At 53.8% G+C, this 17,699-nt stretch overlaps 1 protein-coding gene across 1 annotated transcript in view; it reads left to right on the top strand.

The window, feature by feature from the left end:
• Positions 1 to 17,699, top strand: part of rnf213b (ring finger protein 213b) — a 127,547-nt gene that overhangs the window by 45,250 nt on the left and 64,598 nt on the right. Inside the window, exons 18-22 of the mRNA XM_030087589.1 lie at positions 2,714 to 2,879; positions 2,944 to 3,161; positions 4,349 to 4,492; positions 7,165 to 7,305; positions 11,312 to 12,533. Of these exons, the coding sequence (XP_029943449.1) occupies positions 2,714 to 2,879; positions 2,944 to 3,161; positions 4,349 to 4,492; positions 7,165 to 7,305; positions 11,312 to 12,533 (1,891 nt within the window). The remainder of the gene's footprint in view (positions 1 to 2,713; positions 2,880 to 2,943; positions 3,162 to 4,348; positions 4,493 to 7,164; positions 7,306 to 11,311; positions 12,534 to 17,699) is intronic.

Here is a 17,699-nt window from a genome sequence, read left to right as displayed (position 1 = left end):
CGGGGTAACGGTGTTGACGGGGCTAACGGTGTTGACGGGGTGACAGTGGTGACGGTGTTGATGGGGTGACGGTGGTGACGGTGTTGATGGGGTGACGGTGGTGATGGTGTTGATGGTGTTCACGGTGGTGACGGGGTGATGGTGTCTGTGTGTCTCTGAACCAGGAAGTAGACGGCTTCCGGCAGAGGCCCCTCAGCTTGACGGGGTGACGGTGTGACCGGGTGACGTTGTTGACGGTGGTGATGTAGTTGACGGGGTGACAGTGTTGATGGGATGACGGTGTTGACGGGGTGACAGTGTTGACGGGGTGACGGTGGTGACGGTGTTGATGGGGTGACGGTGTTGACGGGGTGACAGTGTTGATGGGGTGATGGGGTGACGGGGTGACGGTGGTGACAGTGTTGACGGCGTGATGGTGTTGATGGGGTGATGGTGTTGACGGCGTGACGGTGTTGATGGGGTGACAGTGTTGACGGGGTGACGGTGGTGATGGTGGTGACGGTGTTGATGGGGTGACGGTGTTGACGGGGTGACGGTGGTGATGGTGGTGACGGTGTTGATGGGGTGACGGTGTTGACGGGATAACGGTGTTGACGGGGTGACAGTGTTGACGGGGTGACGGTGTTGATGGGGTGACAGTGTTGATGGGGTGACGGTGTTGATGGGGTGACGGTGTTGACATTCTTGACTGGGTGACGTGTTGATGGGGTGACGGTGTTGACGGTGGTGATGGTGTTGACGTGGTGACGGTGTTGACGGGGTGATGCTGGTAACGTTGTTGACGGGGTGACAGCATTGACGTTTTTGACGCGGTGATGGTGTTGATGGTGTTCACGGTGGTGACGGGGTGATGGTGTCTGTGTGTCTCTGAACCAGGAAGTAGACGGCTTCCGGCAGAGGCCCCTCAGCTTGACGGGGTGACGGTGTGACCGGGTGACGTTGTTGACGGTGGTGATGTAGTTGACGGGGTGACAGTGTTGATGGGATGACGGTGTTGACGGGGTGACAGTGTTGACGGGGTGACGGTGGTGACGGTGTTGATGGGGTGACGGTGTTGACGGGGTGACAGTGTTGATGGGGTGATGGGGTGACGGGGTGACGGTGGTGACAGTGTTGACGGCGTGATGGTGTTGATGGGGTGATGGTGTTGACGGCGTGACGGTGTTGATGGGGTGACAGTGTTGACGGGGTGACGGTGGTGATGGTGGTGACGGTGTTGATGGGGTGACGGTGTTGACGGGGTGACGGTGGTGATGGTGGTGACGGTGTTGATGGGGTGACGGTGTTGACGGGATAACGGTGTTGACGGGGTGACAGTGTTGACGGGGTGACGGTGTTGATGGGGTGACAGTGTTGATGGGGTGACGGTGTTGATGGGGTGACGGTGTTGACATTCTTGACTGGGTGACGTGTTGATGGGGTGACGGTGTTGACGGTGGTGATGGTGTTGACGTGGTGACGGTGTTGACGGGGTGATGCTGGTAACGTTGTTGACGGGGTGACAGCATTGACGTTTTTGACGCGGTGATGGTGTTGATGGTGTTCACGGTGGTGACGGGGTGATGGTGTCTGTGTGTCTCTGAACCAGGAAGTAGACGGCTTCCGGCAGAGGCCCCTCAGCTTGACGGGGTGACGGTGTGACCGGGTGACGTTGTTGACGGTGGTGATGTAGTTGACGGGGTGACAGTGTTGATGGGATGACGGTGTTGACGGGGTGACAGTGTTGACGGGGTGACGGTGGTGACGGTGTTGATGGGGTGACGGTGTTGACGGGGTGACAGTGTTGACGGGGTGACGGGGTGACGGTGGTGACGGTGGTGACAGTGTTGACGGCGTGATGATGGTGATGGTGGTGACGGTGTTGATGGGGTGACGGTGTTGACGGGGTAACGGTGTTGACGGGGTGACAGTGTTGACGGGGTAACGGTGTTGACGGTGGTGACGGTGGTGACGGTGTTGACGGGGTGACAGTGTTGATGGGGTGACAGTGCTGATGGTGGTGACGGTGTTGACGGGGGTAACGGTGTTGACGGGGTGACAGTGTTGACGGGGTAACGGTGTTGACGGTGGTGACGGTGGTGACGGTGTTGACGGGGTGACAGTGTTGATGGGGTGACAGTGCTGATGGTGGTGACGGTGTTGACGGGGTAACGGTGTTGACGGGGTGACAGTGTTGACGGGGTAACGGTGTTGACGGTGGTGACGGTGGTGACGGTGTTGACGGGGTGACAGTGTTGATGGGGTGACAGTGCTGATGGTGGTGACGGTGTTGACGGGGTAACGGTGTTGACGGGGGTGACAGTGTTGACGGGGGTAACGGTGTTGACGGTGGTGACGGTGGTGACGGTGTTGACGGGGTGACAGTGTTGATGGGGTGACAGTGCTGATGGTGGTGACGGTGTTGACGGGGTAACGGTGTTGACGGGGTGACAGTGTTGACGGGGGTAACGGTGTTGACGGTGGTGACGGTGGTGACGGTGTTGACGGGGTGACAGTGTTGATGGGGTGACAGTGCTGATGGTGGTGACGGTGTTGACGGGGTAACGGTGTTGACGGGGTGACGGGGTGACGGTGGTGATGGTGTTGACCGGGTGACGGTGTTGATGGGGTGACGGTGTTGACGGGGTGACAGAGTTGACGGGGTGACGGGGTGACGGGGTGACGGTGGTGACGGTGTTGACACGGTGACGGTGTCTGTGTGTCTCTGAACCAGGAAGTAGACGGCTTCCGGCAGAGGCCCCTCGGCTCTCTGTCGGCAGACCTGTCCCTCGCCGGCGCCGGCGCCGAGCTGAGCGCCGTCAGCCGGCAGCAGACGCTCTGCCTGGAGGAGTTCCTCAGGAGCCGCTCTCTGGTCTGCTGGGTCAAAGAGCACCTCGGAAGTAAGACGCCACCTCAGAACGCAAAACGCAGAGAACCCTCTGCTCACCGGCCTCTCCCCGACAGGCGTCAGCGAGGTGAAGGTTTACGTGGAGCTGGCCTCCATCTCCGCCGGAGACCAGGACGAGCATCTGGACCGGGTGGCCAGCTTCCAGGACGCCGTGCTGGGCTACGGCCCGCTGCTCTACTCCCTCCCCCCCGCCGCCGGCTTCCGCGCCTTCATGAGGTGTGCTCGGCAGGTGTGGGACGCCCTGAACCGAGACCACCGGCTCCCGGACAAACTGGTACTGACACCGCCTGTCCCTGCTCTCTGACTGACTGCTGGTTCTGATGGTTTGTTGATGGGCTCCGTTGGCTCTCTGAGGACGGAGCATCTCAGACTCCGCCCACCAGGTTGAAAGCTGGCTATAAAGTCCTGGTTCATCCCTGCAGCTGGTTCCCTCTCAGAGAGTCTGTAGCTCTGGAGAACCCAGACCTGCCTTCACATGTGGACAGAAACCTGTCGGCCGATCGACTGTTCAGTCGTGGACAAACATTTATTCAGTTGTCCTTCGGTAAATCTTACAGGTGCATTAAGGAGTTTTCACATTGTATTTGAAACAGCGGCCCCTGCAGGCCTTGGGCGTAACTGCAGCTTAGTGCCTGCACTCGTGCCTGTGGCTTGTGTCCATGTACGTGCACGGAAGAGGGGAACTCCTTCCTCGCTCGTTTCCCTGGTGGAGTCTGTGTGGAGCTGCAGTGCTGGAAGCCAGTCTGTTCTGACTTCCTGGAAGATCCTGCTCAGCTGTTGCTCACTGAGCATCTGGCGGAGTAATGGCGGACAAAACGAAACTTAAGGAAATCAGGCCAGCCGGAGCGTACATTACATCGTTCCTCTCAAATTCTCCCCCAAAAAACTCTGGAGCCGGACCGGCACTGTGACTTTCAAGAGACAGTTTAGCCTGTTAGAGGTTCTGGTAATGAACATGTCAGGGCTCATTGTACACAGCATTAAAAATGTGGAACATATTTATGGTGGAAAATAAGTATTTTTAAAGTTGTAAAACTCCTTAATGCACCTTTAAATTCTTGGGTAATTTTGTTTTTCCACGATAAAGCATTTATTCTTCTTTAAAGTTCCATTTTGCATTAATAAATGTTCACAGTCGTTGGTTTGAAAGGATTGAAAAATACAGACGTTTCTCTTGACATGATAAATAATCATGATTAATAATTGCCATTATAGTATTGATCAGAATAACTGTGATTATTATTTTGACCATAGTTGAGCAGCCCTAATTCAGTGATGGGCTCCAATGGTTCTCTGATGGGTTCTGAATATTTCTGTGATAGTTCTGATAATGCTTTGATGGCTCTGTGTTGGCTCTGTGGTTTCTTTAACGGTTTTTATGGTTTCTTTGATGGTTCTATGATGAGCTCTGTTGGTTCCGTGATGGGTTCTGATGGTTCTCTGACGTTCTCTGGTCTTCAGAGAGAGTCGGCCCGGCTGCTGAGCTGGCTGAAAGCCCAGAAGGAGACTCACGGCTCGGTGGAGCGGTCCTCGCTGTCTTTGGCCTCGTCCATCAACGCTCACGGAGTTTATCATGTGGGATGGTCTGAGCGCAGCTCGGAGAAGGTAAAGCTCCGTCCGGCTCATGGAAGCTTCCAGTACCAACACTCACCATGGGGGGGCGGTGTGGCGATTAGAAACAGGCCAGAAGAACCGTTGACGTGACCACAGACCAGGTTCAGTCTCTGCAGGATCCTCACGCCAGCTTATTTTTTAATCTTTTTTTATTTCTTCCAAAATCAAAGTTGATATACAACTATTTCCATACATAACTTGTGTGTTTTCTTTTTTTTTGTTTTTTGTTTTGTTTTTTTTTTATTTTGGGGGGGGGGGGGGGGGGGGGGGGGGTCAATAATGAGCCAGGAACAGTGATCAATTTCTTTTCCACTAACAGCAAGATTTATATTTAAAGTTCTTGTTTTTTTTTATCCGGCCAATTCCTATCAATAGAGCCAGTGGATGAAGTGGTGAATCAACCCCTGGAACCTGGCATTCCTCTGATTTCTGCTTGAGTTTCCTCCGGAATGTTGTCAGCTCTGGACAGTCCCAGAAATGTGTGTGGCCTCCAGTTTTGCCACGGTTCCTGCAGCACCAGCTCGTCTGTTTCTCATCACATGTTCGGACCACTGAAGGCCTTTTAAAGTATCCAGCTTTCAATTTGCAACATGATTGCCTCCGGTTTGGACTCTTGGTTACTTCCTCCATAACTTCGCCCCGGCTTGTCCATGATCTCTCGAGATCAACAAAAAAAATATACCGTATTTTCCACACTGTACAGCGCAGCTAAAAGCCTCTAGCCCCTTTCCCAATGGCCAAAAAACCCGTTTAAACCCACAAATAATCGGCTCCTCGTGGCAGCGTGAAAGGGTTTAATCGGCATTGAGACCCTGCAGGCGACCCGGGTTTCGAACGGGTGGAGTTGGTGAGCAGCTTGCAGTCAGGTCGGCCCCTTGAGAGCCCCGCGTGCGTTTGCATGGGCCCGACTGGTCTGTATCCCGGGACCGGGACCGGGACCGGGACCGGGACCGAGCTGGTCGGAGTCGACTTGGATTTGGGCGGTCTTGACTGTATCCCGTTCATTCTGGCCCTGTCACACACATGCATTGTCTTTTTACACACACACACACACACACATTCTTCTTGTACACACAGACATTCTCCTTTCACGTACACACATTGTCACTCTTACGCGCACATACTTTATCCTTCCACATGAATACACTCATGAATACACTCTCCTAAATCAACAGGCACAGACGCACATGAACAAAGAAAATATATGTCTGTAAGAGAAGGATATGTGTGTGTTCGAGTGAGTCTAGTGCAAAAGGAAGTGAGTCTAGTGGAAAAGGAAGTTGATCATTTCTTGGTCTGTGATTGGCTGAGAAGCTCCAGCAGGCGGGTCCCGTTCAGGTCAGTTACCTTCGAAGGTCTGATGGATTCTGAGCGCTGCTGAAGCCACTGAGGCGTTCAGAAACATTTCGTCGTCCCCAGAAACAGCCAGATCTGTCTGCTGGTGGCCTGAGCAGCATCTGCTCCACTCTGGACCCACAGCCCGGCGGAAAGTCACAGAACTCTGCAGACCTGCCAACGTCCAAGTGGCTAACGCTAACGCTAACGCTAACGCTACACGTGAACACGTGAACACGACACAGGCCCAGCTGGGGGACTCGGGCTGTGGTTTCCAGCCCCTGTGCCATCATGTAAAGGGTGAATGATGCTTACGGATGTGACGCCTTAAGACTCAGTGAATAAACATACATTATGGAAAAAAACAAAATCAGCTAGCTGTATGGTAACACCTGTAGAAAAACGCACTGACATGCTGACAGTTAGCGTAACAGTCACAGAACTTGTTGGAACAAATTAAACTGAACATTTCACTCAATACAAAGAAAAAATCTCCAATTATTTCAATAATAACTGGAATATAGATTCCTCACTCAGAAAAATAAATAATAATTAAAAATTCTGACAAAACACAGCAACTAGCTCCGGAAGCCCGAGAGGCTCAACATGCAAATCACAAATTCATCCAGAATTACAGATTTTCATTATTGTTCCTGCTTTTCTGAGTGAGAAGAACATATGCCTGTTATTCTTGAAATAATAATGAGCATCTCAGCCAGTCACAGCGCAATAAATAATGAACTTCCTTTTCCAAAAGACTCACTTCCTGTTCCACTAGACTCACTACCTTTTCACCAAGAATCAGTGGCGAACACATACATTCTTCTCTCACAGACACATATTTTCTTTGCACTTGTGCGCCCCCTCCTGGCACGGCGTCGCCGTCTCGTCCACTCAGGTGGCGGCGGCGTGGCGCAGGGCTAGCGGTAGAGCAACGGCAGAGCGGCCAGTGCCGACTGCAGCAGCGTCATGAGCATGATGGGTTTAAAAACACAGGAAGAATCACCAAGATGACAAGCAGTACAAAAAGATTTTAAAAAGACGGAGGGAGTGAAGTCCTGCAGGTTTAGACGTGCAGCAGCAGCAGAGTGTCTGCACTGGAGCTCGTGTGAACAGAGGTCAGAGGTCATACTGCTTCCTGGTTCCACTGCTCTGGAGCCGTGGACAGTTAGCATTTCACAGCAGCGTCTCCAGCCGAACACGGGATGGCTTTAATGGAGGTCAGCGCAGAAAAGTGGAGGCTGGCCGAGAATCCAGCAGGAATGAAACCAGCTCCCGGTGCAGGAAGGCAGCCGGTCGACTGACGGAACCTCCCGTCTGCTTCGCAGAGGTGTCTGCGGAACATGGTCCGGGTCGCAGTGAAGGACAAGACCTACGAGCTGGAGGAGCTGCTGGAGCTCCAAAACAAACTCATGCTCATGTCGTCCAAAGGAGAGCACGGCCGGCAGGAGGTCACCAGGTTCACCCAGGTCAGTGGGCCGCTCGGCCGGCACCGGACCACAATCACAGACGAGATGACTGCCAGGTCGACTCTGGGATTCTGGGAAGGGAGACGCTGCACACACGTTCTCTAGAAGTCGCTGGATGGCCAGTTTCCTCCTGACAGCACAGCGAATACTGTATCTACACACTAGATACTGTATCTACACACTAGATACTGTATCTACACACTAGATACTGTATCTACAGACTTCACCACAGGATGTTTCCACACGTCAGCAAAAGGAAACCAGCTTCAGTATTTCAGCACATTCATTCAGAAATCAGCCGATCAGGCTGCTCAAAGTGGAGTCCACTGACTTCAGACATTTCTGAACGTATGAACGACTGCATCTTCCTCGTCTATGATCTGATGTCAGAGCATCTTCCTCCTCCAACACCCAGACTATAGAGCATCTTCCTCCTCTGATATCAAACTATAGAGCGTCTTCCTCCTCTGACATCAGACTATAGAGCATCTTCCTCCTCCAACACCCAGACTATAGAGCGTCTTCCTCCTCTGACATCAGACTATAGAGCATCTTCCTCCTCTGATATCAAACTATAGAGCGTCTTCCTCCTCTGACATCAGACTATAGAGCGTCTTCCTCCTCTGACATCAGACTATAGAGCGTCTTCCTCCTCTGACATCAGACTATAGAGCATCTTCCTCCTCTGACATCAGACTATAGAGCGTCTTCCTCCTCTGACATCAGACTATAGAGCGTCTTCCTCCTCTGACATCAGACTACAGAGCATCTTCCTCCTCTGACATCAGACTATAGAGCATCTTCCTCCTCTGACATCAGACTATAGAGCATCTTCCTCCTCTTCATCAGACTATAGAGCATCTTCCTCCTCCAACACCCAGACTATAGAGCATCTTCCTCCTCTGATATCAAACTATAGAGCATCTTCCTCCTCTGACATCAGACTATAGAGCGTCTTCCTCCTCCAACACCCAGACTATAGAGCATCTTCCTCCTCTGATATCAAACTATAGAGCGTCTTCCTCCTCTGACATCAGACTATAGAGCATCTTCCTCCTCTGATATCAAACTATAGAGCGTCTTCCTCCTCTGACATCAGACTATAGAGCGTCTTCCTCCTCTGACATCAGACTATAGAGCGTCTTCCTCCTCTGACATCAGACTACAGAGCATCTTCCTCCTCTGACATCAGACTACAGAGCATCTTCCTCCTCTGACATCAGACTATAGAGCATCTTCCTCCTCTGACATCAGACTATAGAGCGTCTTCCTCCTCTGACATCAGACTATAGAGCGTCTTCCTCCTCTGACATCAGACTATAGAGCGTCTTCCTCCTCTGACATCAGACTATAGAGCGTCTTCCTCCTCTGACATCAGACTATAGAGCGTCTTCCTCCTCTGACATCAGACTATAGAGCGTCTTCCTCCTCTGACATCAGACTATAGAGCGTCTTCCTCCTCTGACATCAGACTATAGAGCATCTTCCTCCTCTGATATCAAACTATAGAGCGTCTTCCTCCTCTGACATCAGACTATAGAGCGTCTCCTCCTCTGACATCAGACTATAGAGCGTCTTCCTCCTCTGACATCAGACTACAGAGCATCTTCCTCCTCTGACATCAGACTACAGAGCATCTTCCTCCTCTGACATCAGACTATAGAGCATCTTCCTCCTCTGACATCAGACTATAGAGCGTCTTCCTCCTCTGACATCAGACTATAGAGCGTCTTCCTCCTCTGACATCAGACTATAGAGCGTCTTCCTCCTCTGACATCAGACTATAGAGCATCTTCCTCCTCTGACATCAGACTATAGAGCATCTTCCTCCTCTGACATCAGACTATAGAGCGTCTTCCTCCTCTGACATCAGACTATAGAGCGTCTTCCTCCTCTGACATCAGACTATAGAGCGTCTTCCTCCTCTGACATCAGACTATAGAGCATCTTCCTCCTCTGACATCAGACTATAGAGCATCTTCCTCCTCTGACATCAGACTACAGAGCATCTTCCTCCTCTGACATCAGACTACAGAGCGTCTTCCTCCTCTGACATCAGACTACAGAGCATCTTCCTCCTCTGACATCAGACTATAGAGCATCTTCCTCCTCTGACATCAGACTACAGAGCATCTTCCTCCTCTGACATCAGACTACAGAGCATCTTCCTCCTCTGATATCAAACTATAGAGCGTCTTCCTCCTCTGACATCAGACTATAGAGCGTCTTCCTCCTCTGACATCAGACTATAGAGCGTCTTCCTCCTCTGACATCAGACTACAGAGCATCTTCCTCCTCTGACATCAGACTACAGAGCATCTTCCTCCTCTGACATCAGACTACAGAGCATCTTCCTCCTCTGACATCAGACTATAGAGCGTCTTCCTCCTCTGACATCAGACTATAGAGCGTCTTCCTCCTCTGACATCAGACTATAGAGCGTCTTCCTCCTCTGACATCAGACTATAGAGCGTCTTCCTCCTCTGACATCAGACTATAGAGCATCTTCCTCCTCTGACATCAGACTATAGAGCGTCTTCCTCCTCTGACATCAGACTATAGAGCGTCTTCCTCCTCTGACATCAGACTATAGAGCATCTTCCTCCTCTGATATCAAACTATAGAGCGTCTTCCTCCTCTGACATCAGACTATAGAGCGTCTTCCTCCTCTGACATCAGACTATAGAGCGTCTTCCTCCTCTGACATCAGACTATAGAGCATCTTCCTCCTCTGACATCAGACTATAGAGCATCTTCCTCCTCTGACATCAGACTATAGAGCATCTTCCTCCTCTGACATCAGACTACAGAGCATCTTCCTCCTCTGACATCAGACTACAGAGCGTCTTCCTCCTCTGACATCAGACTACAGAGCATCTTCCTCCTCTGACATCAGACTATAGAGCATCTTCCTCCTCTGACATCAGACTACAGAGCATCTTCCTCCTCTGACATCAGACTACAGAGCATCTTCCTCCTCTGACATCAGACTACAGAGCGTCTTCCTCCTCTGACATCAGACTACAGAGCATCTTCCTCCTCTGACATCAGACTACAGAGCATCTTCCTCCTCTGACATCAGACTACAGAGCATCTTCCTCCTCTGACATCAGACTATAGAGCGTCTTCCTCCTCTGACATCAGACTATAGAGCATCTTCCTCCTCTGACATCAGGACTATAGAGCATCTTCCTCCTCTGACATCAGACTACAGAGCGTCTTCCTCCTCTGACATCAGACTATAGAGCGTCTTCCTCCTCTGACATCAGACTACAGAGCGTCTTCCTCCTCTGACATCAGACTATAGAGCATCTTCCTCCTCTTCATCAGACTATAGAGCATCTTCCTCCTCTTCATCAGACTATAGAGCATCTTCCTCCTCTTCATCAGACTATAGAGCATCTTCCTCCTCTTCATCAGACTATAGAGCATCTTCCTCCTCTTCATCAGACTATAGAGCATCTTCCTCCTCTTCATCAGACTACAGAGCATCTTCCTCCTCTGACATCAGACTACAGAGCATCTTCCTCCTCTGACATCAGACTACAGAGCATCTTCCTCCTCTGACATCAGACTATAGAGCGTCTTCCTCCTCTGACATCAGACTATAGAGCATCTTCCTCCTCTGACATCAGACTATAGAGCATCTTCCTCCTCTGACATCAGACTACAGAGCGTCTTCCTCCTCTGACATCAGACTATAGAGCGTCTTCCTCCTCTGACATCAGACTACAGAGCGTCTTCCTCCTCTGACATCAGACTATAGAGCATCTTCCTCCTCTTCATCAGACTATAGAGCATCTTCCTCCTCTTCATCAGACTATAGAGCATCTTCCTCCTCTTCATCAGACTATAGAGCATCTTCCTCCTCTTCATCAGACTACAGAGCGTCTTCCTCCTCTGACATCAGTACTTCCGACCGTGATTGTGTTGTTTCTGTGGAGACTCCACCAGCTGAGTTCCCCTCGTAACTTCATGAACCGTCTTTTGTCCTGCTGTGCTGCAGATATTCGAGGGAGTCCAGAGACTCGGCGGCCTCCTCCTCCAGATGCACACGTCTGGCAACATGCTGTTCCGGGAGTGGCGAGCCACGGTGGCGTGCTGCGCCCGGCAGCAGCCCTGCATCACAGCCACCTTCGGGTCCCTGCAGGGCCGGACCCTCCTGTTCGACGGCGCCGTGGCGGAGCGGCTCGGCCGGCTGGCCCGGTCCCTGGACCGCTGCCACCGCGGGTGGTGCTCCTTCGTCGGCGAGCTGCGCTCCGCCCGTCCCCTGCTGAACCACTACACCTCCGAGCAGATGCTGTACTTGTGTGTGTGGATTCATAAAGTGTGTGAGCGGCAGGCGCCGGCGCCTCGGCAGCTCTTCGACTTGCTGTTTCCCGTCAAGCCTCGGTGCACGCTCCGGGACATCAGAGAGGCCTACCGCCGGACGGTGGAGCGGCGGCGGGACGGGAGGTCCGGGGAGGACGTCCGGCTCCGGCGCTCAGCCGAGGACGGCGTGCAGGAAGCTCCTGACCTGATGGAGTTTTCATCGGAGGACGAAGAGGAGCCGGAGGCGGAGCGTGTGGAGGACGGTCTGGAGGATCTGTGGAGACGCTTCGAGGACAACATGTCCCGGTACCTCCGCGAGGCCCTGGACCTCCCGGCCCTGGCCGTCTTCCTCGGCAGCCTCTCTGAACTCAACCGGCAGCAGGTCCAGAGGACCTTTCCTCTGGTTCTGCGGGAAGGGGCGCCCAACCTGGTTGTGTGTGCGGCGGCGGAGGTTTTCACCGCGGCGCTGCGCGTCTACATGGAGAGTCCGGAGCAGCCGCCGCCGTCCGCCGACGAGCTTCTGGTCTGCACGGAGGACACGGGCCGGGAGGAGGTGGAGGTCTTCCTCCGCAGGGCCCTGAGCCCGGACCCGGGCCGCGTCTTCTGCCTGCTGAACCCGGGGCTGCTGGGGTACGAGGTGGGCGTGGCCCTGGGGGAGCTGTTCCAGAGCCTGGAGGCCGGCGCCGGCCCCCGCTACCGCCTGGTGCTGCTCAGCCCCGTCGGGCACCAGCACAGATACGTGCCGTCCTTCTTCAGCGGCGCCAAAGTGCCGGCGAGCCTGAGCGCGGCGGCAGACGCCGCCAGGACGTACCTCCGTCGCCACTTCACCCAGAGGGAGCGCTCCGCCGACGCCGTGGCGGCCGTCTCTCCCGACGGGCTGTCCGTCTGGACGGTGTCCTCCGCCCGCCCCGCAGTCGGTGAGAACCCGCCTCCGCCCGTCTCGGCAGGCCTCTGATGGTGCTGCCTTCCCCTGGTCAGCCCTGCAGAGCGCGCTCAAACGTCTCCAGAACGGAAACCTTGTTTCTGTCAGCAGTGAGAGAGAAGTCCAGCTGCTCAGTGAGGGGCGGAAGTCCCGCCGAAAGCGAACCTCAACCTCACGCCGCTCCGGGAGCCCGTGGCGAAATTCGTTTAGCGAGTTTTAAAGGAGCTTTTCTCCACTTCCACATCTGAAAACGCTTCATTCCAGCTTGACGTTTCCAAGCGGCTGGAAAATGGTTGATTAGCTTTTGTCCAGCAGGGGGCGACATGGTTCCTCCTCCGTCTGGTACCCGGTCCAGGAGGGTGGAGGAGCTCCATCATGGGTGGAGATAACCCCAGCTGCACCGTTTAAATCCACACTCAGAATCTTTGTGCTTCGGGTCAAATCAGAGCTGACATGTGGACAGAAGGTCAAAGTTCAGCTGATGAAGCTTTGAGTTCCTCTTATGGTGCGTTCCCACCGGACGCGTTGCTTCACGGGCGTCACTGACGACTCAAACGACGCGTGTAGAGTGTGGAATTCGACACGTGTTCATCACACACGACGCTCGCAACGCTGGCGACGCGCGGGAGTGGGAGGAGCTTCTGTGTCCTGTCTTCATGCTGACAGTGGCGGATCCCATGGAGACACTGGCTCGGCTTTATTTAATAAAGGAAGCCAGGAAACGGCGTGGTCAGGCGCCTGCGCGACGTCTTTGGGTTCATCCCGTCCTGCAGCGCCGTTCGCAATTTGGCGAATGTCACCGTTTGCTCCAGGAGCTGCGTGAGGACGAGGTTCGCTCTCAGCGGGACTTCCGCCTCTCCCGGCCCGGTTTGACGACCTTCTGGCCCGCATCGGCGCTCAGAGCGCTCGTCTGTGATTGGATGACGCTCCGCGTTGACGCTTCCAAAGTTCAATTTTCCCAACTTCAGGCGTTGACGCCTGCAACGCGTGACGAGTGTGACGCGCGTCGCCAACGCTGGAAAAGCGCCGCTGGAAAAGCGGCTGACGCGTTCGGTCCGTTGAAGCTCGTCCAGCAGAGACCGTGAATGTAAAAGCAACGCCGTGACGCCGGCGGCGTCCGGTGGGAACGCAGCAATAGTCTCCCGTTCAGATAAAGCAGCAGCTCAGCACAGTCTCTGGGTTTCTAACATATTAATACAATACTTCTAATGTTGTAATGTAGTTACAGTAAGTAAGTAAGTAAAATGTATTTCTGTGGCGCTTTCACAGACCAGAGTCACAAAGTGCTTCACAACAAAAAACTAAATATAAAGAAAAGGAACATTGAAAAGATCAAGTAGCACATAGAGACGAGGTTGCTCTGACACAAGGACCTGGAACCGCCAGACTCGTTCTGTCAGAGGTCTGGAAGGAACCTTCTGGAACAGAGGGGTTTCACATGTTTTTTGAAGGCCTCCGCTGAGTCCAGGGAGCAGGTCTAGGGGGAGCTGGTTCCAGAGGCGAGGCGCGGTGGACGTGAGGGAGCGGTCTCCCCTGGTTTTAAAGTGAGTCCGGGGGGTTCTCGGCAGGTCCTGATCAGCGGACCTCAGGCTCGGAAGGTCAGCACCAGGATTTTAAACTGGACCCGGAACAGATCAGGGAGCTGGTGGAGGGATTTTAACAGGGGTGTGATGTGGGACCTCCAGGTGGCGCTGGTCAGCAGCCTGGCAGCTGGGTTCTGGGCGTTCTGGAGACCAGCAGCTCTTTCTGGTGGAGGCAGTGAACAGGCTGCTGCAGTCGTCCAGAGTGAGGAGATGAATGCATGAATGATCATTTCTAGCTCGTTTTTTGACACCATGGGCCGTGTTGGAAACCGCATCCTGCCTACTGCATACTCCCATACCCATACCGTCCATCCTGCATCCTGCATACTGCATACTCCCATACCCATACCGTCCATCCTGCATCCTGCCTACTGCATACTCCCATACCCATACCGTCCATCCTGCATCCTGCATACTGCATACTCCCATACCCATACCGTCCATCCTGCATCCTGCATACTCAGTCCATCAGACAGTATGCAAAGCGTTTACACTACAGCATACTACATAATAACCCACAATGCATTGCACTCCTCCCCGAGCCGAAATCGACCTGCTGAAGCTGATTTCACTTCAGCTCTAAACTCCTCAAACGTAGAACTTCATCCAGATTGTTTTCGTTCGGCGACAGAGTGCTGGTTCAGAGCGAGTGTGTCGTTTGTTTGTCTGAATTCCAGCCGTTTAGGATTCTGTTCAGACGAATTTGGAGAAATGTGAGCCAGCCGCAGTGAGCAACGCACTCCCGGTTATTTTCTGAAAAATAAACCCCCCTTCCCCTTTCTCATGCACAAAACCTCAGTGATAAATCTGTGCTTTTACTTTGAAAACAGGAAGCCAAGCTTCATGGTTTGGATTCGTATACACAGGCCAGAGGTTATTTTGCCTACCTTGACATGTTTCGGCTGCCAAGCTGCAGCCTTCCTCAGAAGTGTCACGTGATGTTGTCTGGTCGGCTGATTTATACAGGTTTTGGCGCCAGCTTCCTACTGGGTGCAGTAGGAATGGCCTGTGTATACGAATCCAAACCATGAATACAAAAAAAGGCCTAATGAACCTCATCGGACTAAGAAGCCAAGCTTTCAGCGATACGTCTGGCTTAACGTCGCCGTTCGGACCGGTGTCCCGCTAACGGACCAGTGACGACGCCTTACCCACGGAGAGTTTTTTCAGCTCTTCAACGAAGATCGGCTCGCCGTCTTCGGGACATCATGGTCGCTTTCAGCATGGACTTGTTGTCAGATGTGTTTTTTGTTTTTTTAACTATTTTTAATCGGCGTCAATCCAATCAGAAATCTCTAACAGAACATCCCGACTGGCTCAAACACTGGAGGGGAAATCCTGTCTGAGCCATACTCAGCTTGGTAGATGTACATCAGTAACAAACAGTCACTGTCAACTGAATAAAGTTTATTCAAATAAAGAATCCATCATGATGCTGCTGCTGCTGCTCCGTGCTCATCGGCTCCCGCTCTCCCGCTGTCCGTCGCGTTGCATCTTGGGTAATTTCAGTGTGAGTAGTGAACACACCACGTTATACTCAACAGTTCTGGCGAATGCAGTATGCATCGGGAACTTCTCGCATACTCACAGATCGCATACTGCCGGTGTACACTGCATACTCAGTAAGTGAGTGTGAGTACTAGGTCAGTACGCGGTTTCCACCACAGCCCCTGGGTCTGAGCTCAGCGATGTGAAGCTGGAAGAAACAGGTTCTTACCAGCTGCCGATAGTTCTCATACTACAGGCCGGACCCTCCTCCTCCCTGGCGTTGCCGTGGTGACAGGCGGCGGTCTGGGCTGGGTTTATAGCTCCACAGCTGATCCTCCGTGTTGGACTTCAGCCCAGTGAACCAGAGGGTCTGGTCCCTGGTCCTACAGGTCAGGGACAGGTACCAAAACCCAGTGGAGAACCCAGAGGGTGAAGACGCAGGTCGTCCAGCGCCGATTTACTGAAAATGGCCGAATTCAACCTTCTTTAACCGTTGAACTCAGAACAGCTTCCAGATAGTTCTGGAGAGGAGGCGGCCTCCCGCCGCAGGCTCGCCAGGAAAACACCTGAAGACGACTCTGACGGTGGTTCCTGTGTCCACATCGTGTCCAGAGACACATGTCAACAAGTCGAGGGACACGAGTCATTCTCCCCAAATTAACAATCCACCGAAAAGACGAGGGATTCATGAAAAGCAACAGTCCGTCAGCTGGAGCTCTTCTGTTTACCAGGCCGTCCCCGCCCGTCCCCGTCCCCGGCCGTCCCCGCCCGTCCCCGCCCGTCCCCGCCCGTCCCCGTCCCCGCCGTCCCCGTCCCCGGCCGTCCCCGCCCGTCCCCGCCCGTCCCCGGCCGTCCCCGCCCGTCCCCGTCCCCGCCCGTCCCCGCCCGTCCCCGCCCGTCCCCGGCTTCCTGGAGCTCCTGGGTAAAGACGGCGGCGACCACGTTTCTCAGGTGGAGCAGTTCCCACAAAACATCAGTCCATTTCGTTCCCCAGCTGTCCCCCATCCATCTGTCCCCATCCAGCTGTCCCCCATCCATCTGTCCCCATCCAGCTGTCCCCCATCCATCTGTCCCCATCCAGCTGTCCCCCATCCATCTGTCCCCATCCAGCTGTCCCCATCCATCTGTCCCCATCCAGCTGTCCCCATCCATCTGTCCCCCATCCAATCTGTCCCCCATCCATCTGTCCCCATCCAGCTGTCCCCCATCCATCTGTCCCCATCCAGCTGTCCCCCATCCATCTGTCCCCATCCAGCTGTCCCCATCCAGCTGTCCCCCATCCATCTGTCCCCCATCCAGCTGTCCCCATCCATCTGTCCCCCATCCATCTGTCCCCCATCCATCTGTCCCCATCCATCTGTCCCCCATCCATCTGTCCCCATCCATCTGTCCCCCATCCATCTGTCCCCCATCCAGCTGTCCCCATCCATCTGTCCCCCATTCAGCTGTCCCCATCCAGCTGTCCCCCATCCATCTGTCCCCATCCAGCTGTCCCTCATCCATCTGTCCCCATCCATCTGTCCCCCATCCATCTGTCCCCCATCCAGCGGTACCCCATCCATCTGTCCCCCATTCCAGCTGTCCCCATCCATCTGTCCCCCCATCCAGCTGTCCCCATCCCTTGTCCCCCATCCCTCTGCCCCATCCATCTGTCCCCCATCCAGCTGTCCCCATCCATCTTGTCCCCCATCCAGCTGTCCCCATCCATTTGTCCCCCATCCATCTGTCCCCCATGCCATCTTTCCCCCATCCAGCTGTCCCCATCCATTTGTCCCCCATCCATCTGTCCCCCATCCTCTTTCCCCCATCCAGCTGTCCCCCATCCATCTGTCCCCCATTCAGCTGTCCCCATCCATCTGTCCCCCTCATCTGTCCCCATACATTTGTCCCCCATCCATCTGTCCCCATCCATCTGTCCCCATCCATCTGTCCCCATCCATCTGTCCCCTATCCATCTGTCCCCATTCAGCTGTCCCCATCCATTTGTCCCCCATCCATCTGTCCCCCATTCAGCTGTCCCCATCCATTTGTCCCCCATCCAGCTGTCCCCATCCATCTGTCCCCCCATCCATCTTCCCCCACAGCCATCT

Source organism: Salarias fasciatus, unplaced genomic scaffold (genome assembly GCF_902148845.1).
Source record: "Salarias fasciatus unplaced genomic scaffold, fSalaFa1.1, whole genome shotgun sequence".
Lineage (NCBI taxonomy): Eukaryota > Metazoa > Chordata > Actinopteri > Blenniiformes > Blenniidae > Salarias > Salarias fasciatus.
The sequence above is the reverse complement of the archived record's forward strand: the minus strand, read 5'-3'. Positions and strand labels throughout refer to the sequence as shown.